At 31.7% G+C, this 22,309-nt stretch overlaps 3 protein-coding genes across 3 annotated transcripts; 1 reads left to right on the top strand and 2 right to left on the bottom strand.

The window, feature by feature from the left end:
- Positions 1-1,386: 1,386 nt before the first annotated feature.
- Positions 1,387-3,427, bottom strand: LOTGIDRAFT_223318 (hypothetical protein; the record flags this gene model as incomplete). Its single annotated transcript, XM_009068675.1, has 6 exons — positions 3,335-3,427; positions 3,022-3,150; positions 2,591-2,763; positions 2,262-2,439; positions 1,861-1,962; positions 1,387-1,563 (listed from the first exon to the last, which is right to left on the bottom strand). Exons 1-6 carry the CDS (start codon positions 3,383-3,385, stop codon positions 1,387-1,389), a joined length of 810 nt encoding a protein of 269 aa, XP_009066923.1. The 5' UTR covers positions 3,386-3,427.
- Positions 3,428-5,845: 2,418 nt separating this feature from the next.
- On the bottom strand, positions 5,846-9,706 carry LOTGIDRAFT_237018 (hypothetical protein; the record flags this gene model as incomplete). The annotated part of the gene is made up of 9 exons (XM_009068674.1): positions 9,645-9,706; positions 9,013-9,157; positions 8,614-8,781; positions 8,351-8,420; positions 7,855-8,124; positions 7,255-7,436; positions 6,663-6,887; positions 6,258-6,383; positions 5,846-6,019 (listed from the first exon to the last, which is right to left on the bottom strand). Coding segments are annotated over exons 2-9 (1,332 nt in total), but the record flags the coding sequence as incomplete, so codon positions are not given.
- A 225-nt stretch (positions 9,707-9,931) lies between these two features.
- On the top strand, positions 9,932-21,319 carry LOTGIDRAFT_237017 (hypothetical protein; the record flags this gene model as incomplete). The annotated part of the gene is made up of 19 exons (XM_009068673.1): positions 9,932-9,988; positions 14,722-14,827; positions 15,160-15,196; positions 16,069-16,148; positions 16,362-16,417; positions 16,609-16,665; positions 16,878-16,948; positions 17,083-17,122; positions 17,300-17,416; positions 17,688-17,764; positions 18,018-18,177; positions 18,579-18,650; positions 18,792-18,873; positions 19,150-19,190; positions 19,445-19,548; positions 19,864-19,957; positions 20,249-20,489; positions 20,792-20,855; positions 21,259-21,319. The coding sequence occupies 19 exons, from the start codon at positions 9,935-9,937 to the stop codon at positions 21,317-21,319; spliced, it is 1,614 nt and encodes a 537-aa protein (XP_009066921.1).
- Positions 21,320-22,309: the final 990 nt, after the last annotated feature.

Here is a 22,309-nt window from a genome sequence, read left to right as displayed (position 1 = left end):
TCTGAATTCCAATGTACATCTGTAATTGCTATAATTGCCAATCATTTCATTAACAAGTTAGAAGATTGCTGGAAGTGGATGTTAACAAGTTGTATTCCTACAGTAAATGGACACATAACCTCACAAATACACAGGGCACCATCCTCTGGAATATAACACAGTAGTTCATATTCGAGCACAAGGGCGAAACTCAAAGCTTTTAACAATTTATTTCTTTACATGAAATACACAGATATACAAAATACAAGCTAAAAGCATTTACACAAATTTACAATCTTAACAATAACTTTACAAAGTATTTTAGCACCTAAATTTAGTTTTAACATATTTCACATTTCTCTGTAAGTTTAACAATGTATTGTCTATTGTCTGTTTCCTTTTAAAACACCACCATTACAATTGGAAAAACAAAGAAGATTACTTATTGCAACAAACAAAAGAAAGAGAATGAATGACAATGAAAATGTTCCAATCAGCCCAATTAATTTAGTACATAAATAAACTTACAGCTTCATACCACAACACAAATACTCAAATACCAGAAATATGGAAGGGTACACAAGACTGAACTAAACACAATGCTCATCTGCCTACTTCAGTCTAAAGAAGAATTAAGATTGTAGAATCATGTATTCAGTTTTGAATTTTTTTCATAATACTTTATACATGTTTTTTCAATCTTATTTTGAGTTTAATTGGATAATTTTACATTATGTCTGATAATGTCCTTATACCCTTCAATATAAATTCAACAAGAACGAATGGAACACAAGTTTAATTGATAATTCTGTATTCAGGGCAGTGTTGCTAAAGTTAGTCCATTTTATGACTTGCTTACTCATATATTTGCAAAGGAAAATTTGCACACTTCAAAGTGACTTGAGTAGAAAAACAACCAGTTCTTGGAGGTCTTCATGAACACAAGACATATACTATATAATTGTGAATATAGTGGGCACCTGTTCTCACTCTTGAACAATCTATTGTTTCTGATGATAAAGAACAAAAAATCTGTATCTGTATACTTAATGAGCTTCATTTAAAAGCTTTAAATCATCATATAACCTCTGTTAGTTCTGGGTACTCAAAAATACTTCACCATAAAGTTTACTTTACAAGTTCACCCATGTAATAAATTTGGATAATATATGAATTTTTTTTAATGAAATAAGGACTAAAATTCCTTACACCACCCTCAGGATATAGTCTCTGATAGATATCCTACTATCAAAGTCAAGCTTTGCAGACTATCCAGGGCAAAATTTCACAAATATCCCACAGAGTTTTATCGCAAGATATTATGAGAGAAGTGCGACCCTCATTAATTAGTCTAACAAAGCTGGATACAAGATGTCCATTTTCACCATAAGGAATAATTCACCTGGCTCATGATAAATACAGTCTATGGAAATCATTGGCACCAAATCCAGCATTACATTTGGGACATTTTCTTTGTCTGGTTTCATATCTGGTTTTAAGACATTCCAGACAGAAGACATGGAAACATTTGGTGAGTACAGCATCTTTCTTATTTACTTTACACGAAGGACAAGTCAGTTGTTCCTGAAAATAAATTAAATGGTTATAAAACATCAGCAACTAGCTTTATATCTCTGCAGACAAATAGTCCATTTTAGAGGATGTTTTCACATTGTTGCTTTGACTGGCATGAAAAAAGAATCCAAAGACAGAAAAGCAGATTAGTGGAGGCCACATGCTACTCTACCTGCAAACCATTTTCATCTAGAAAAAGTGCAAATCAAAGGAGCTGACATGGAAAGAGTGTCCATTACTCCACAGCTAAAAGTGCTGAATGCTTGAATGTATTTGTCATATGAAACATGGTTATAATCAACCAACCTTATATTCTTTGATTTCTTCTAATAAAACTTCATCAGCTGCTCCCGCCATTTCTATCTTTTTACTTCTCTCTAATTTACGTTGTAGTTTAGCTATCTCTTCCTATTGATAAAAATAAAACAGAATTAACCTAGCAGTATGTAATGTTTTCATTATCAAAAACATTGTAAATTATATGTCAAAATATTGATCTGACTGAATTTGTTTTAATTAAAAACAAAGAGTACTAATTGTTAATTAAGCAGTTTTAAACTAGTTTTGGTGTTTGGCTGTATAAAGACTCTCTATTCTTAGTTGAAATCTTCAGACTATGTAGAAGAATTATTTCTCTATAACCTTGGTGTTTATTTTGTATATTTTAACTAGATTGTCATGCAGTTATCACTGAAAAATAGTCGTACCTGCATTCTCTTGTATTTAAATGCTTCTTGTTCCAGGGACCCAGTTTTCTCAGACACTGCTTGCTGAGATTCTTTTAATTGTGACTGATATTTATCTAAATGTAGTTTCAAATCAGCAGCAGTTTGTGAACTCTCTACAGCTTTTCTTTTCTGCATTTCCATAGCTTGTTGGGTGAAACTGAAAGAATTAGAAAGAGTATTATTATACTCTAACAAAGATTACATTCTTCCTGTGTTTGTCAACTTAACATTCCTTTCATAGAATGCTCATAGCTATTGATTTTTGGTATGGTCAATTCCCTTCCACAAAACTTTTAAAATTAACCTACCCTAATTCTTTCTCGACAGTAAGTAGATTATTCTGTAATATTCTTTCCTTCTCCTCTAGTTTTCTCACTACTAAATTCTGAGCCTCAACCTGTGTTTGTAGGGTAGCTACTTGTTCAGCTAGTACATCTTTTTCTTCTCGTAATAATTTATGTATTTGATTAGATTTTATTCTCTGTAAGATAGATATTAAAGGTAATAATCTAAATATTTGCGTTTCCACATGACAGACATCAATTTTAGCCTTACATTCTGATTATCTAATATTATTACAGAAACAATCTATAGATTTATAGATAACAAAAATGTTGGTTTTTAATTCTTTTTTCTGCTATTGATTGTGAAGTGGGAAATGGGCAATACCATACAGTGTGCAATGAGAAATGTTTTATGCAAACAAGTTCTATCAAATTTGAAATCATTAATAGTCTACCTCAGACATGAGTTTAAAATTAGCATCATCTTTTTCTCGTAGCTGTTGTAATAATCGTGTATTTTGTTCCTGCATATCTTCAAACGCCTGACCTGTCACTTCTAAATCATTTAATAAAGCCTCTTCTCTCTATAAAAATACAATGTATTAACTCAATAGTCAATCTTTTAATTACCCTTTACCCTTTCATTGCCAGGGTACACTATCAGGAACATAGTGACATACTATTACTCGAAGGAAAGAAATGGTGGGAATTATATTCTCAGTTATACACAATTGGTCAGTAAAGTGGAAATTATCCACATTAACAAACCTGTTTTTGAGATGATAAATTCTTGGTTAATTCTGAAATAGTTTCTTCCATCTTCTTGATTTTTCTAATGGCGTCTTCTTCAGCCAATTTTCTTCTTTCCTTTCTTTCTGATTCCTGCATCTTTTTAATATGGCCTCTTAATTCATCTATCTCTTGTCTAGCTTTCTTCTCAGAAGACATCAACTGTTCAAAAAAAGTTTACTGAGTCTATAATCACATATTACTAAGTCAAATGATCAAGGAATAAAGTATTTCAATCAAAATGTTGGCTATCTTACCATCACTGTATAAAGACATTATATTTTAGTGTATGATTAGGTCAAATTTTCAGATCATATCATAATTTAACGCAAGTTTGTAATAATCAATACTTGGAATAATATATTACAAATAACTTCATTTTCAATCATCACAAACCAAGTTTTACAAAAATAGAAAGCATAAGACTATTCAACTTGACCACATACCTGAACTTTGTCCCTCTGTTCTTTAGGAGCACTTTTATACATATCTAATAATAACTTTAGTTCTTTCTGACTGTCTTGTGCTTTCCTAGAAAATAGGATTCAAAAATTATTTGATTTGAACTAAAATTAAAATTACTTTTGAGAAAAACTTTTCTACACCTATTTCATATAATTCTTCAAACAAATTAAAAGACAGAATGAAATGAATGGAGTTTTACCACAAACTTTTCTGCACCATGTGGGCTAATTAACAGACAAAATATAATAGAGTATTGCATCCCTCTACTCTAGATTATGCAAATGAACATGAGCAATGCTATGCAGCGTGCAATGACTGACATTTTGCCAAGACAACTGTACACATCCTGTTGTAATGAGTGACTCTTGCTAAGTCGAAAGTCTAAGGATTACAGCACTTCCCTGTCTTATTTGTATGCAGTTAAGACCAATGACTGATAATTTAAGACTTACTTGAGTTGAGATCTAAGATCTTTAATAATCTCGGTTTCTGATTTTCCCTTATCTCTATTCTCTTCCATAGCTTCTTCTTCTTCTTTCTTAATGATGATAACATCAGGTTCTATAACTATTGGTTTACTAGTAGCACTAGCTTTACTTTCACTTTCATCTTTCAGTTCTATTTTCATCTCAGATGATACTGAAGAGGATGTTGAAGAAGCACATGATCCACCAGTGTTATCAGCTTTTAACTGTAAAATATCACAAAGAGACATATTAAATAACTTTACTTCAGACTACTATTGTTGCTGTTGTCATACACTACATAACCAGTGCATGTAAATATAGGTGGCTCTTGATTGGTCAGTTCTGAACAGGTTCAGTCAGTTCAAATTCTGCCCCCAATTGATTGATACAGAAGGGGTTATTTTCTCATCTATTTTTTTATCCGTCATTATGAATTCTATCTGCAATTACTTTTTTTGGCACACATGGAAAACGTTCTTAACCATTTACAAACTTGATTTGTTAACGTCTAGATGATTCCCTGAATTCCAAACATGCAGAATTCATCAATCAAGCGATCCCAATGTCTCAACTCAATGATGTTTTTAGCTATCTTCCTCAAAATGATGCTGGATGCTGGAAAAACTGTTGTTTGACTCCTGTCCCAGCAAATTTTCCCTCATGACACGCTTGATTGTGTAATTTCAGTTTTATTAGCCAAATAGGTCACATAAAAATAGATAGTAAAACTCCAATTCATGTCCTCTCAGCTACTTACTTTATTGATTTCAACTTGAGCTTCCTTCAGCCTACGTTTATATCTACCACTCTCCATCTTTAACTGTTGATTATGGTTTTGTAAACTCTGTATCAGATTTCTCATTTCTCGGTTAATAGTTGCTAAAAAAATATCACATTATCATCAATTATATAGTTCTTATTCATTCAAAACTTCAAAAGTAGAAATTACAATTTAAACAAGCACATCTATTGCTTCAACAAATATCCTTGCTCAAATATTGCCAACAGTTTGAATTTGAACAACCAAAACTGGTTAAATTAACCAACTAACAATCCAGAAATCCGAAATCCAAAACAACATTTTATCAAAACAATTTTTAAAACTATGACATCTGATTAAAGGTAAACTCTCCATATTTTTTACCTGTCTGTTCATTGGTAGCTAATGTCTGTTCAAACTCAATACGTAGCATTTCATACTCCTTTCTAACTTGAGCAAACAGATCTTCTAATTGGATCATTTCAGATCGTAGTTTCTTCTGATTGGTCAACTCATCGATCTGTATGGAATCAATCGAGTTATTAACAGAACCATATGTCCTACTGGGTAATTTCATATCTCAATAAGACTTCAACTTCAAATCAATTTCAAATTTAAAAAATTTCCTCATAATAATATTCATTACACACAATGTACATAAGTGCTGTTATAACTTCATACTTATCATGAACCCTTTGCCAGTTTGTCACTTGGCAAAAAAGTACAGAGGATTCCTTAAATTGTCATCTGATAAGCCTACCAAATAATCTTTCAATGTTATTTAAAAATTTCCCCTACCTCCATTTGTTCTATTTGTCGAAGATGAGCGTTTTTATTACTTGTAACAATGCCTTTTGTTTCTTCCAGCTGATTTTTCATCTGTAGATATTCATTATACAGTACAGAGAATTGAGACTGCATACATTTATACTCTGTTGTATCTATTATAATATTCTCTGGTAGGTGTTGAAGCTAAAATAAGAAATAAAAACACAAGTCTTAACTTCACACCAAAATCAAAGTTAAATGTCACTGGCAAAAATGGGAGAACAGACAAATAAAAGTGGAACCCAGGGCATATGAAAGTTTTGGTTTGTCATCCCAGAGATTCCATGAAAAACAAACACAAAATTTATATCATTGAACAGAATGTCTCAAATGATAAAGATTTAAGAAAAGCCCCACACAGTTAATCAAAATGAAATCTTACATCTAATTTAAGTTTTTCTATTTCTATCATTGCTTCTTGATGATCTTTACTGAGTTTTTCTAGTTCTGTTAATCTGTTACCAGCTAACTCTTTCTGTTCTTCTAATTCAGCAAATATCTCATCTAACTTTTAAATAAAAAAACATACACTAATAAAACATAGACTTTATCATGAAGTGAGGTTAAAACCCTTTTAGCCTTTATAATTTCCGAAAGTACAAAACTATAAAATAAAAAAATCTTTAGCTGATAATTTCGTTACAGGATGCTTGTTCCATTTTTAATTCCTTAAGAAAGAGAAAATATAGCTCATTTATCATCAAATGATATACCTGTTTGTTAAACAATCGATAACATGTGACATTACATAACATTGATTTCATACCCTTTCAAAGTTCAAACCTACCTTTTTATTTGACACCATTCCTCCTGCACCCACTTTAACACCTTCAACAGTCACACCAGTTTCTTCATAATACGTCAGTTTCTGTAGAGCATCCGCAAGATGTCTGTCTAACTTCTCAGCTCTCTGACCAGCCTTCTCATATTCATACTCTAAATCATCTACTTTATTTTTAAACTCAGCTATTTCTGTCTCGGAAGCTGTGATTTTATCTTGCATTTCAGATATCTACAATAAATCAAATAGGAGATGGGGGTTGAAAGTCAACACCTGACAGATTTTTAGAATTTTTCTAACCTTGAGGATTCAAACCCAAGGCACCAAATCGTCTAGTAGACGTCAATCCACCTTGCTACCAACTGATTTCTTTTGAAAAATTTATTACAATCATCAGAATCATTAATTCAGCAATTTTCTGTGCCATCTAGAGCACATACAGGGGAATGAAGGAAATTTAGCCAGTGCAGATATATCAACTTACTTTATAATTCGAACTTCCTTTGCTAGGAAAAGATCTAGGTCCTCTAGGTAAGTGAGCATTCAACTCACTGAGTCACCTCAGCTTCAGTCATTTCTGATGTAAAATTGGTCTTACCTTAAGAGTATGTTCATGATGACGTTGATGTAATTGTGTCACCAGATTATGAAGTTGTTTATTTTCACGTCTGACTTCAGTCAATTCTTCTTTCACCAATAATTCAAATTCTTTCCGTCTCTCTTCCTCTTCATCTTTTTCTTCTGTTTTCTCATCTTTTTCTTCATCCTTCTTTTCTTCATCTTTAATAAAAAAAAAAAAATAAAGAAAAATCACTTGGCAAACATGTCCAGCCATACTGTTAATAGTCACCTCACAATAAAACATAAATTGAGTAGTTTAGGTTTCATGGATCACTCCAGACGTGACTCCAGGCATGACATGAAAGACGTGGGTGAATAGCTATTCATGATATTAAAGAATGATCCAGCCAGAAAAGTTAAGATTGAATTTGAGCCATTATGGTAGTTTTCAAGGTTTATCAACTTTTCGTTTTTACAGTATAAATAAAATTATGAAAAAAGTTTCAAGTACCTATTGTATCAAACAATATAAGAAGGCTGAAGGCGATCCACTACCAAAGCTGTAAACTTCAACATGCGCTACAGTGCCAGTTAACAATATATCAATCTGAAAATCTTGTGTTTTTCAGTGCCCTACCTTTCTTTTCTTCCTCCTCTTTTTTCTCCTCTTCTCCAGACGTGGCAGCTTTAATTGTATTACTTAATAACTCTTGTCTATCTTTCTCTACTTTATCAACAATACCAGAATGTAGCTTGTCATTCCTTTGTAACAAGTGATCTACAGCTTGTAATAATTTACTGATAGCTCGTTTAGAAAACTCGACTCTCTGGCTTAACTTATCTTCTAGTTCTTGTTTATCCCATGTTGATAGTAGAGTTAGAAATGATGAAGTTTCACTGCTTTCATCTAGATTTATAATAGTAAAATAATGCAAGCAGGTTATTGAAGGAGGTATAGGAAATTTATAGAGATGACATTGATGTAAGAAAAGCCTTTAAAGGAAGTGCATTATGGAATCAAGAAAATGTGAAATGATGTTAACAGCCCACCATTTTGCACCAATATATGCCATTACACTGGTATATGCACCATGCCATGAATTTACAGGGGGTTTAAAAGAAAAAATCCTTACTCTTAGTTTCATCTTCATCAGCTGTTTCAGCATCTAATCTTTGTAACAAAACTCGTACATCTTCATCAAGCTAAAATCGAAGCATTGGATAATCAATTTCATAGTTTTATACACTACTTTATACCCTGGAACTTACTGGATTAATTTTAAAAGGCCAAGTTTTTAAGGGAACAACCAGTTTACTTTGTCGCACAGTCTGTGACTGTAGGAAAGCTTGAAACCAGCAAAAAAGATGACAAATTTTAACTTGACTGTAGACTTACCTGATTCCAATATCTATTGACTATCATTAAAACTTTATCATCTGTTCTCTGTCTGTTCTCTAACTGTTCAATTCTCTTCTTTAATTCACCTTCAGCCTTCTTTCTCTGTTCTATTCTTTCACCTAGTTTCTTATTTTGAAAGTGTAAAACTTTCATATCTAGCTCTTCCTAATAACAGATGAAACACATAAGTTGGCAAAATGAAACTAACAATTAAGTTCTTCAACAACAAAGAAAATCTGTTGCAAGCTTGAACTTACTCTTTATACATCTCAAACTGACTATTGCTTACATGAAAATTCTAACCTTTAAACAAGTTTTCTACATGCTGGATTTAATTTCAAATACATTTTACGTATTCAGCAAGTGACCTTAACAAAAAAGTCAATTTCTACGTACCAATGAGCATATTGAACCAAGTTTCAGTGGTTCTAATCTTGACAGCGACTGCTTTTTAGAAGCAGAGGCCCCAGAACTACCAGCATCTTCTGCCGGCGCTGGTCTCTTTGTGGCCATTTTTAGCTGTGTTTAGCTAATTAACATTCTGAAAAAATTATAAAGCGTTGAAATTTATTAAGATTTCAGTGTACACATAAGCACCTAGAGTTCAATTCAACAATGTGCTAGATTTTCAGGCCAGATGCAATTTCCTTTGCGCCACTAACTGGAATATTAGAAGCTGTGATGAATAATGATAGTTCATCTTTTATTAGGCTACCCTACCCTACTCTACTAGGCCTATACAGTCTCTATTGGCCCCATTTAAGATTGTGGCACTCTGGCCCTTTTTAAGATCAAAGCTAAGCTGTCTTCTAATAGGCTTTGCAATTAGATGGCTGTGACTGAATTTCTTTGACACTCAGCAAAGACAATGAATGAATGGAGATTGGATGAATGAGCCGGCAACGATAGTGGCTGACGTTTTCGACTCCGCGGTTCATAAAAGAGAATGAAGTTAGGGTTTGTAATGCTGAACCCTCTTTCAGACACACGTTTGAGAAAGAAAAAAAACAATTTTTTCATAAAATTACATGGAAAATTTGATCTTTTTCGAAATTTAATCAAAAAGATTTGTAAAGAGAAGCCATTTTGGTAATCTCCATCCAACAATGTTCAATAAATTACAAAAATTGACTTAGCCCATATTGATTGAAATCTACATGTTTGCTAAAAATCAGAATTTCATAGAATAATTTCAACTAAAAATTAAAAACTAAATAAGTTTGTTTTATTTTTTGATCTAACGACAATTTGGTTAGAGAATATTTAACTGGAAAAGGTCAAGGACGTTCAAAGTTTAAAGTTCAAGCTGAAATGAAAGATGTCTTATGACATGGACGAGTTGGATATAAATCCGTTTTTTAGAGCCTTACAGGTGCCTTTATTTTATAATTATACAATATTATCCTAGTTTCGAAAGAGACCCATTTCCCCCTCATTTTTGTGTGAAAATGATCAACTGAAATCATGATCCTCAGGTTCAGATCAAAGTCAAAAAATTTACCAGGATGAATGAATGAATGTCATTGTGAATTTGTGTGATGTGTAGGCTTAACTGTCAATTTCAATGACTCATTTGATTACTCTGTTTGTAGTTACAACAGCTAATTATGCTTAAATTACTCAACACTTGTTAATTAAAGGCCAGCATAACATTTCTATATTGATAGGCTTAAGAGTAAGGTACGGGGAGAGCCGGAGGCATGTTACCTGGTGGAGATGGGTCACAGCTCCTTTGGCTTTATGGTTTAATGTCTGCTTATCAATGTTACTGTCATGATATAATGCAATCAATGTTATCTGCTACTGCCTCTCATTCTGTGTTTGACAGTAGCAGACCTATATGTTGAATATGTAATGTATGTATGCAATGGCTCATCAAGATTGGCATGGCATGTACCTCTTAGTCTTAGTCTTTATAAATCTTGACCCCTGTCTGTAATTAGATTTATTAACTTTACAACCGTTTAGTTATTCCTCTAACCTCATTATACCTTTTTTTCATGTTCCTATTCTGTGAGAAAAATTTATAGGTTGGGCCACAGGTATCTGAAGTTTCCCAAATGTATTGTATCTATGTAATGCATAAGCTTAATGATATAAGCTTACATGAACAGTCCATCTTATAGTAGTAATCAACACAATATATAGCTTGTTTGTAAGCTTCAACTAATAACATCATTTCTGTTTATTCCACAAAGATATGAAGTGGATTTTTCAGTGTTCATGTTTTGAATCAAGCTTTATTTTACACTAAAATTTTACGTTGATAAGGAAAAATGTGTATGAAATGAAACAAGAGACTGATTAAATGTTGGATTTATTTAAAGATATATATACAATGTTGCTTTTAGACAATAACAAAACTGAACAGTAATTGGATTCACAAAACATCTTTCACCCCATTCATAAATTCATAATACCGGTAAGCTTATATAAATATTTTGAAAATATTGTATTTTACTAGCTCATAATAAATCATTCATGATATTTTTATTTTTAATGATATATAGAAATGGATTGATAGCAAACAACAGTAACCTAAAAGTTTCTGCTAAGTGCAGAAAAGACTTGACAATCTCATTGAGCTGTGTATAGTCGTAAAATATGATGTTTTTTAAATATGGTAATATCATGAACGAAATAAACACCAAGAGTTCTAATAATAAATTATGAAAAACAATTCGCTTCATTCTATGTCTTCTTGTCAACATAACAGGCATGTTCATATTTTGATTCCAGTTTGAACGAGGTGGAAATATTTTTCTATTCTCTGGGCTGATAGGACTTTGATCTTCTGGTGATAATTGAGTATAGTTGAAATTTACAATGGCATTTCTGCGACTGAGATTTGTGCCTGGGCTTAAGCATTGAATGCTCCTCTCTTGATTTGAGACTAGAAGTTGATGAGATGCAGTCATGTAGTTTTTTTTATTGTTTGATTTCCTTTTATTGCGTTTCTTCATTGGCAATGGCTGAAGTCTTGGCCGTGATAGAATGTATTGTTTTTTATGCTCTGGCATTTCCCAATCTGAACAGTCATCATGCTGATCGCTTTCACAATCCCCCTCGCTACAATTTAGGTCATGATCTACTATGTCACCTAAACTGACGTCATCTGAATCACTTTCACTACTTGTGTCACTATCACTGTCAACGTCACTTTTATTGACATCACTGTCATCACTATTGCTATGGAAGGAAGTTTTTTCACAATGGATGTTATTTTGGTATATGTTTCGTTCATCCTCTATGCTATTGTATGTTGAATATTCAGACATGCTGCGCGGATTTGGGGAAGAGAGTGCGCATAATCTCTCAGACACAAATCGGACATTTTGATTATTTTTGTTGAACAATTCTTCTGCAGAAAATATTACTGGTGAATGAATTGTTGAGATATAATTCTGCTTGAAATCGCAATTTGTGAGTTTGCTAATGTCATCACAAAGTTTGATTTTTGTGTTCTCCACTTTTACGGTGTTGTTCAACTGTGATGGTATTCCATTATGTAGGCGAATTTGATTGGATACGAAGGAACGACTGGATAAGTTGGATTTGCTGCTGATACTAAAAATAGATTCATCGTCACTTTCATTGTCGTCTTCTTTTGCAGAACTGAAGATGGAGTTGGAACGTATCATGTTGGAGTTTTCCATACAAGTTCCTGCCTGTGAATCCATAAAATTTGAAGCTGAAATACTCGAACAGGACAATTTTTTAATACTGCAGATTGGAATGCCGTGTTGAGTCAAGACACTGCTTTGATCAGGAATGTTCATAAGTTGTTTAGTTTGTATAACTGATGTACAAACAACCTTGTTGGAGTTGGGATGTTGAAGTCCACTGGTGTTGACTGCCGAAATTGGAAACACAACTGGTTTTCTTATGAATCTCATTATTTTGATATTTATAATTGTACTGAAGGAAACAGATATCAAAAAAGTTAGAAATAGCAGACAGTTGATGAGAAAAATGGAATAATTGTTGAGAAATTCACACCCTTGAGAGACATGGTCTGATGTAAGTGGTTGTGAAAAGATAATTACCAGACAAATTACAGTCATTATTAATCCAATCAACCAGCAGACGATCACGCTAATTAATCCGTACTGCGTCTGGTTGCTTGGACTCGATTCGATTGTTCGTATTTTCTTGCTGCGTCTGTAGCTAAGGACCATTAAATTTACCATTAATGATACTTGAAGCCCAGATGAACAACTCAACTTGATACCACACATTTCAGGATATTTTGCAGGTGTTGTTAGGCTCAGTACATTTTCTGTAATGGTCAACAAGGCAATGAAGAAACATACAACTAAGCCCAGAAAAGAAATATTTAACTCCAAAGAATAATTGAGAAAGCATTTGGGTTTCTGGATAATTTTGACAATGATGTAACTATTGGCAATTGTTCCCAGTAAGAATGTTGCTATGGTAATTAATAAACCAGGAATAAGTGTGATAAATCTTTCATCCATCATTTTTTGTTTTTTGCAACTTTTTAGGTTGAATGAAGATGATTTCCAATTTCTTTTAATAGTTCTCTATTCAGTTTAAATTCTTTAACATAAATTTTAAGTTAAATGTCCGCACAGAATGTCATCAATATAATCATATTCCATCTATCAATTGTTATTTTTAAAAAATCCTTTGAACAACATAATGACAGTTACCTCAAAATTCACAAAATCATTCGGAAAATGACACCTTCCATGATATTTTGTGTATTTTCATGTATTTCATAATACTATTTACTGCGATACCACAATCCAACAATTCATCTTTTGCACCAAATATCCAATTTAACATTTGTCAATCTTCACACAAAGTCATTCAAGTTTTGTGAGTGTTTGAGTTCTGTAATTTTGATGAACATTCTTGTCAAGTTACAAGTCGTCTGCAATACAAACAATGAATATAGAATCACAATTTATATAGAGTCACTAATTATCCATCAAACTTTGCATATCTATTAAAACAAAGGTGACTAAATATGAGTCAACAGTTGTTTTGTAACTCATTCATTAAATGTCTTTTTTTTTCTGTCATAAAACTTGATGAAATTTCTTTTTACAATTTTGATGTTTATGTCACTATATCATAGCCATTGAGCAGAAATGACTAAATATGAAGTGTTCTTCTTTCCGGTCATAAAAACTTGAATACTTGTATGATTTCTTTGCTGTTCTTATCTATCTGACAATCTAACAGTTTGATGAAATTTATGACGTATTCCTTGATGTTATGTGCCAATGAAAGTACAAACTGTGACATAAAGCATCTAACAACTTGAATAGTTGTGTAAGTGAATGACAGTGTCTGTGTAAAGAAATGGCGGTGTCCAGGGTTTGGAGGTATTCTGTGTTAATAAGGTGCTAAACTGCACAATGAGATGTTAATTATGTCCTTCCTCCTGTGACTCCAGGACTGTTGTAGTTTTATCCTATAATTTGTATGTGGAAAATACTCATTCTCGTTTTCATTTTTGATTGATGAGTATCATTACAAAACAATATACAAGACTTCTATGTACTATGAAACACATCTTAAACTATTGTTTCTATGACTTTGAGAGATAAATCTAATTTTAATTAGATTAGAAAGAGATAAGTTGTACAATATATGGATTTAAACATGAATACATAATAATACATAATAATATATAAGCTTAGTAATACATGATACATAATAATATATAATAATACATGATGGGCAGTAATAATACATGATAATACCTGATACATAGTAATACATGATAATACCTAATGCATAGTAAAACATGATAATACCTGATACATAGTAATATATGATAATACCTGATACATAGTAATACATGTTAATACCTGATACATAGTAATACATGATAATACCTGATACATAGTAAAACATGATAATACCTAATACATAGTAAAACATGATAATACCTAATACATAGTAATATATGATAATACCTGATACATAGTAATACATGTTAATACCTGATACATAGTAATACATGTTAATACCTGATACATAGTAATACATGATAATACCTGATACATAGTAATACAAACTTGATTTCATTTCAATATAAGATGAAATACTTATATTTTCTTTTCTTTTCAGACAACATTTAGTGATTTATATGAAAAAGCTCAGGAAAAATGTTATTTGGTTTGTGTTCCTCAAAAATCTAATTTAGTTGGTGCTTCTATTAACCAAAAATTATTAGGTATTGGTTTATCTTTTTATTCAAATATGTTTATTAGTGTGTGAAAATTTTAACCGTTTCTTTAAGTTTTTCCGTCACACATTTGGATATTGGCATAAAAAAATGATTTTCTTCTCATATGTATTGTTCTCATCAGTATTGGTAGTGTTGGAATTTCAAGATTCCGACTGAAAATTGAAATTTGAAAATAGATGCTTTTTGTAACATGATATGCATACAAAGTTTAAAATAACTCTTTACAGTCCCTTTATTGCATTACTTTTTTCAATTAAATAGAAAAAAATATATTGGAACCTCTGATATATGAATATTTCTTCTATCTTTTCTTTCAGAAAGTCATATTTTACGTCCCTCTCCTTATTTCAAAGGGTAAGTTTAGTCATTTGCCAATATCTTTTGAGCTTGGTTAGAATCATTTTCAATTTTTCTTAAAACTTTATTAGAAATAGATATTTTTGTATTTACAAGGAAACAAATATCAGGAAATGGCTAAAATCAAAGATAAAGCACCATTTAAACCAGAGCTTCTTTTCCATTGCCATAGAAATTCCTGTTTATGGCAATGCCTATGCGAATGAAACTGTTTTTACTAAAATAGGAAACAGGTGGTGAAACTGTGAAGCATGTTTAACACAACCTGACACCAATCACAGTTTGTAGAAGCTTATAATTGATCAAATTATTTGATAATTTCTCAAAAACGCCATTTTTGAAAATATCAGGAAATATTTTTCAAATTCCTGAAATTTTCTCTCGACTCAGAGAGTAGCAATTTCTTGAGAATCTGTAGGAATTATCATAAAAGTTTCATAAAATTCCGAATGCATAAAACATCATGTCATTTTAAATGGGACAGTTGGATATTCAATTTCTTTAAAGCTTTATCAGATGATAGAACTCATTTTCAGCTACATATGGCTATTGTCAGCATTAAAATCCAAGAGAAAAATCTTGTTCTTGAGCATTAAATTAAAACATGTTCTGGAAATTTAGATTATTGTTATTTTCAGGACATATTGAAACTTATGCATGTAGATAAAATCAAAACCATCAGATCTACAGGCATAGCTTCCCTCAATATGTTAATTACCTCCTGAAGTTGACAATAGTCCAGACGTTGATTTTAATGAGTAGTACATGGGTTAGCTGAAATTGATTTTAATCAGCTAGTAAAGTTATTATTTAGAAGACTGTATGTATCCCTTATTAATACCAAGCCCTGAATATTGTATGTATTTTAGACAGTATATAAGTCAATACAATCCGGATAATCAAACAGTTTCTATAGAAGATAATGGACAGATTATTCATCTATTACAAGGTATATTGCTATTCATTGTCATTTAAACCTCTACCTCTTATCAATAAATAGATAGACATGGTGCACTTAATCTAAATAGCTTCACATGAGATAGTCAAGTTAACCAACCATTTAAATCACGTCACTTTATCAATATTTACAAAACAAACCATGTGGAAACGTTATGATTGGCCAGGTTAAAAACATACATTAGTATATTATTATTATTTACAGGGTATAAAGACAAGAAAACAATAAGGATATTGAGTGAAGAATTAGCTTATAATAAGGTATACATATTTGAATATTGTTAAGTCTTTGACTTGGATTGTCAACTCAATATCTCCTCGGGAGAGTCTACTTTCCACTGGCTTATAATTTGAGCAAAATCTATTCTGACTCTTTACAACCAAGGAAAGCTGTTGTTTCATTTCAAAATTTCTGTAATTCAATTTTTTCAATAATCTTTCATTTATTTTAGAACTATCAACCATATAAAATACTTATAGTTGAAGAACCATTTGAGATAAGATCAACGGTGGGTAAATTTTCTGTATCTTAAAAACTAACTGTATCATTCTACTCAGAAACATGGATTGATCTCTTTGAGCTATTCAAAAACAAACTAAATTCTTTTCTTGCATTTAAAGAAAGCAGCAAACTCAGCTTGCCACCATGGCTTTCCATCAACTCATGTTTGAAACAATGCTCAGCTTTGTAAATCATAGGAATCTTTCAATGTATTTTCAGGGAGCAGCCTTGTCTTCCACCAAAGAAAGTCCAATCAACGATCTTTTAATCCCCAAATCTACCTTCACAGAGTAAGTTATCAACCATTTATCATTGAAAAAATGGAGTGAAAACCTGTCCATTATTCCACACAACATGGTGTTGTTGTTTTAATTGTGTTGTCTGAGTGTTTAACTCTTTCTGAATTTAATTTTTTTTTTTTCAGATCAAAGTGCTTCCTTCAGTCCATTACAGAATTTTCAAAAGTAAGTAAACAAAATTCTTAAAGATTTTTACATTGTCTGTTGGTGATGATCAACAAATGAAGTCAATTTACCACTATTGTTAGTCAACTTTTAAAACCTGCCCCTTTATGAGATAGTGTAACACGGTAGAAATAAGTTATAGGGGACTAAGTATCAAATATGTTATGTAAATTTCAGGTCTTGCAAGAAATAGATAAAGCTATCAGTGATTTTAATCAACATTATATGGTATTAAAAGACTATCTAGAAGATGTTGCTGATAGAATTCAATTTATAGTGGCTAATTTGTCAGAGGTGAGGGACCTTCTGTATATACTTGGTACTGTCTGGATGTTGGGACTGAGATTGGCTCAGCGAGATAAATACATACTCTATAACCCAGGAGATGGATTTTTTATATTATGCTAGTTTATATTTTAAAGAGGTGTGGAACGAGGGCTTTTTCTTAACAAAAGCTTTAGCCTAGCAGGTGACAATAAAAAACACAGCTGACTGAGTTATCCTTTCTAAATCAATTCATTCCCAACTTGCTTTTTGTATTTAAGCTAGTTATCTTCTATTGTAGAAATGTATAAGTTGTTCAAAGAAGAAGATTCACTCTGACCCTAGATTTAAAGATGTATTGTATGGAGCTGTAGAAAGGTGAGAGTAATATTATAATAAAATATATTACAATAACAGTTTTAGCTATGTTAACTCTGTAAGAAAGATGGAATTTGATAAGGTATGATACCTCCTGAGGCATACAGTGCATTCCATTTATGGCATCTCAATTGTAAACTATCCTGTCTCATAATCACAAGGAATATTGTTAGCATTATATCTTGTTATTGAAATATTATAAAATACTATTGAAATGATACCAGTATAACTAATTCTATGTTCTCTATATCAGTTATTTTTTAGGAATGGTGTATAATAAAGTATTTAGTGCAATTTGTGAGAAGTTTTCACAAGAAGATAGAGATCTGTATAACAAATGTTTTCATTTAGATAATATAACTCCAGCTCAACTTGATATACCCAAACAATTCTCTTGTCCTCTTCCTACAGCGGTAAGTTTCTATTTAGTTATTGCCCCTAGAGGTCAGCACACACTTACTAAAGAATCGGTCTATGACAAAATAAGGAGTGATCAGGAGATATCTGGCATCTTTAAAAGAGGTCTTGAAGTGCCTTGTTGGCTAGTATGCAGTTTTTCCTGATAATTTGTCGTGAGCTAGATTAAAGGTCAACCTATAGAATTACAGGTTTGTATCACGTGCTCACTTCAACTTGGCTGTTGTTTTTAGTTTAAGTTCCAGAAGAACCAAGTGACCGTCAACAGGGAAGATATAAGTAGCATAATAACTGCAATTTTTCTCCCACTGTGCTCTGTAGTTTCAATATCAATGAAATATTATTTCCTACAGCTGCAATTGGGCATATTTTATTCTGTATGTTGATTTTATTTCAGATATTTGAGTTATCCAGATTGAAAGATTTTCATACACCGAAAGAAAAATTAAATACATTGAAAGCAGTTATTGTAAGTAAATTTGTAATATCTCTGAATTTTGATTTTTGTTTTCCTTTAGGGTTTTATGTCAGTTTGCCTTGAAATGCTCACTAGACTATCTGAAACAAGTAAAACAGCAGTAAAATGACTATTCTATGTTGTTTCTTAAAGGATAGCATTACCATGGAAATAGAAGCTCATGTTAATTCAACGAAACAAAAAATTGATGTCTTTCCCTTAACCAGTAAATCAGGTGAGGTTTCTATTTGTTTATATGAAGACATTGGAAATATCCATTTGTCAACATTTGTGTTTGTGTTATTTGGACACTAGTGCATTCACATTAATAATATCTTGGAAGAGTTCAATATTGGCACAGTTACAATGACCACTGTGTTAAGTGGTCTTTACCTTAGCCAAAATCGAATGTGACGTTGTTAACAGCATTGAGATCGATTGCCTGTTAATAGCTTTCAATTGTAATTTCTCTAATGCCATCAAAGCAGATATTATAATTTCTATATTTTAGATACACCATGCCTTACTTCAGATGATCTTATTCCATTATTGGTAAGTTAATTGTACTTAATATTCTACATGAATGTCTTTTGCTATGTGAACCCTCTTAAACCTATGCACATAATGTGTTTCAGATAAGTTGTCAATCTATTTTAATAAATGACATAGATAATTGATGTGATCTTTTTTGGCATTTTTATTATAAATTCGACAGTGTGTACTGATATCCTACCAGGTTTGCTCATAAAATAGAAGTCATTTAGTGTCTTAATATAAATACAATTTGTATGACTTACTCTATCTAGGTGACAGTAATAGCTGGAGCTAAATGTACAACTCTAGAAAGTGATTTATATTATATGGAATATTTTCTCTGGAATTCAACATTTAAAGACATGGATGATGTCAGGTTTGTCTCCTTTAAGTTTCTATTCTCATTTCTCAGTACAATGATAGGTTGATTAAAATATTTAAGCATATCACTTCCCAAGTGATGGCAAGAAAGAAAAAAGGATACAAATATGGGAAACTGAGCTTAGTCAGATCACAATGTGGAAAATCAATCTATGTTAAGACAGAAGAACTAAGCCCTGTTAATTTGGACCACTCCTTGATGAGGTTATGAGTGAGTAACCAACAGAAAATAAATGAAACAAAATAACTTGAGCTCTAATCAGTTTGTTTTCACTTTCAGCTGATTTAACATATCTATTGTTTATTTCAGTTACTGTTTGGTTACATTCAAAGCAGCAGTACAATATATGCAGGAAACAGACTTTAATACTCTTGTACAAAAATCTCATAAACCAGTTAGAGAGGTTGGTCTTTATTAATTTAGTGATTTTGTTAAATATCTTTCTAATACAAGAATACAGTTCTAGATTTTGTACCTTGATTACATTTGGCATGCCTGTTTTTAGTGTCAAAACTGAACACTATATACGATAAATTTGATTGGTTGAATTTTGGTACAAGGTTTTACTCTGTTATGGAAGCACTGGTCTAGGTCACAATTAGAGACTATGGATTTCAGCGTTGGAATTCATCAATTTGATAAGACTTCTTGAATTTTTGTGTTATAGTTAAAGTTAACACGCCTTTTATTTCAGCCTGGCGTAAGTGAACTGTTATCTGGAATGAAAATAAGTCCATTTGATTCACCAGGTGATAGACTATCTACACAATCAAGTCGTGAAAATAAGATTGATTCCTACAGTGATTTCCTATCTACACAAAACATTCGTAAAGATAAGAAACCTGTAAAATTATCTACTTTATTGTCACAAGATGGTAAAAGTCATAAAGAACCTCAACAACAAGGGGAAAGAAAGATTAAATCTATTTTCAACGGTAAGATGACTTTGTAATGTGATTTGTTTTTATCAAATCCAACTACTACATTGGTAACATTTAAATGTGTCATCTACAAATATATTGGTACATAAAAAACCCAAATTTGTAAGATAAAGAAGACATTTAGTATAGGAAAATGACAGTTTTTCAGTGTTAGAAAGCCAGAGAAAGATAAAGTCGGGCAGAAGAATACCCTTAGGCAAAAGCTTTTCTCTTTCATAATAGTCATACTGACTATTTATACCCAGTTCAGCTTTTGATAGGCCAAGCATTTTAAAAGTTTTGCACACTTATTTCAGAATCTGTAAAGAGATATTCACCTAATATGATGTTAGAAAATAAATCAGATGATAATCCACTGGGGTAAGAATAAATATTTATTATTTTGTATTATCTTGTATCATGATGTGCGCTGCCGGAAAAGGGCCAACAATACAATAAATATCTATCTATCTATCTATACCATAGTCTTGTTTAGGAAGTGTGGGCCAATTACATTATATATTTTGAAATTTATTTCATATTTGTTATAAAGAGTTTTAATGAACCAATTTTAAAAAATATTTGATTTAGTTCATTTAACATAGATAACTCCCTCCACTTGCATTAATGGAGAAACCAAAATTGACTTCGAAAATTCATATTTTATCGAACATTAGGAGACAGGATTGTGTGCAACTATGCTTTTTTGCTGTTTCCATTTGCTATCTATTGGAGTAAATGATTTTTCTTCCGTAATATTCCTTGTTTTTTTTTTTATTTCTAGTGATTTCCTATCAGGTTTACAAAATGATCCATTTGAACAGTCTTTTGGTAAACAATTCTGATGTTCCAGACAAAAATAACATTGGAAGTTCTTATATAATTTTATATACAGAATATTATTCTAGCAGTGGACCCTTCTTTTTGGGTTGTGATATTAAAATGTGATTTTTTCAATATGGAAGGAATCAAAACACATTACTACCGTTCCACTCCCTACTTAAGCCATAATGAGATATATGTTGATTGGTTGAAGACGCAAAACATTTTTATTAAAATCACACAACGGACTAGCAACAATTCAACCAAGTTTGATTTTCAAACAAATGTTTCTTGAAATAAAAAGGAGTGTTTTTTGTGGACAAGTTTGTTGTGAGTGTTGGGCTTAAACCAATGTTATCCAAGGGATATGATATTATATTCTTATGGGTTCATCTAATCAGTATGTGATACAGGTATGCTAAGGGCTATGCTCAATAAAATTTCATAGATAATGCAATACTATAGTCAAACCAAGATATTTATGCATATCTGGACATAAACAAACAGAAGAGCTGTCTATTTTGTGTATGTGATGATAAATATGATAATTATTAAAATATAACTTTACAATCTAAGGACGTGAGAACAGAAAAATTCATAACTTTATCTTTTCAAATTAGCTTTTAAAAATCTAATCATGATAATATCAATGCAAAAACAGCGGCCAACAATATTTTAGGCGAGTCTAACAAACTCTACGCTATCCACAGGCTCTGGTGGCTTGGACTTCCCCTGAATGTTTATGTCTCTGATGTGCACAAATGTCTTTTGTCTGACAATAATCACTATATTTATATTTATTTACTATCTATATAACTTGTTATCTAGAGTTTTACAATATAATTATACATTATATTATTAGTTATTGAATAAAACTTTATTATTAAAACAGGCTTTGATTCTTAGAATAAAGACCAGTTGGTCTAAGCAGGTTATTTGTTACTCTTCTTTTATTCCCAAAGTTATACATAGAAAGGAGAGATGTCTGGTGAAGATTTTATGACCACAGCCCG

Source organism: Lottia gigantea (genome assembly GCF_000327385.1).
Source record: "Lottia gigantea unplaced genomic scaffold LOTGIsca_92, whole genome shotgun sequence".
Classification (NCBI taxonomy): domain Eukaryota; kingdom Metazoa; phylum Mollusca; class Gastropoda; family Lottiidae; genus Lottia; species Lottia gigantea.
Note: the sequence above shows the minus strand (reverse complement) of the source record. Positions and strands in the feature narration are given on the sequence as shown.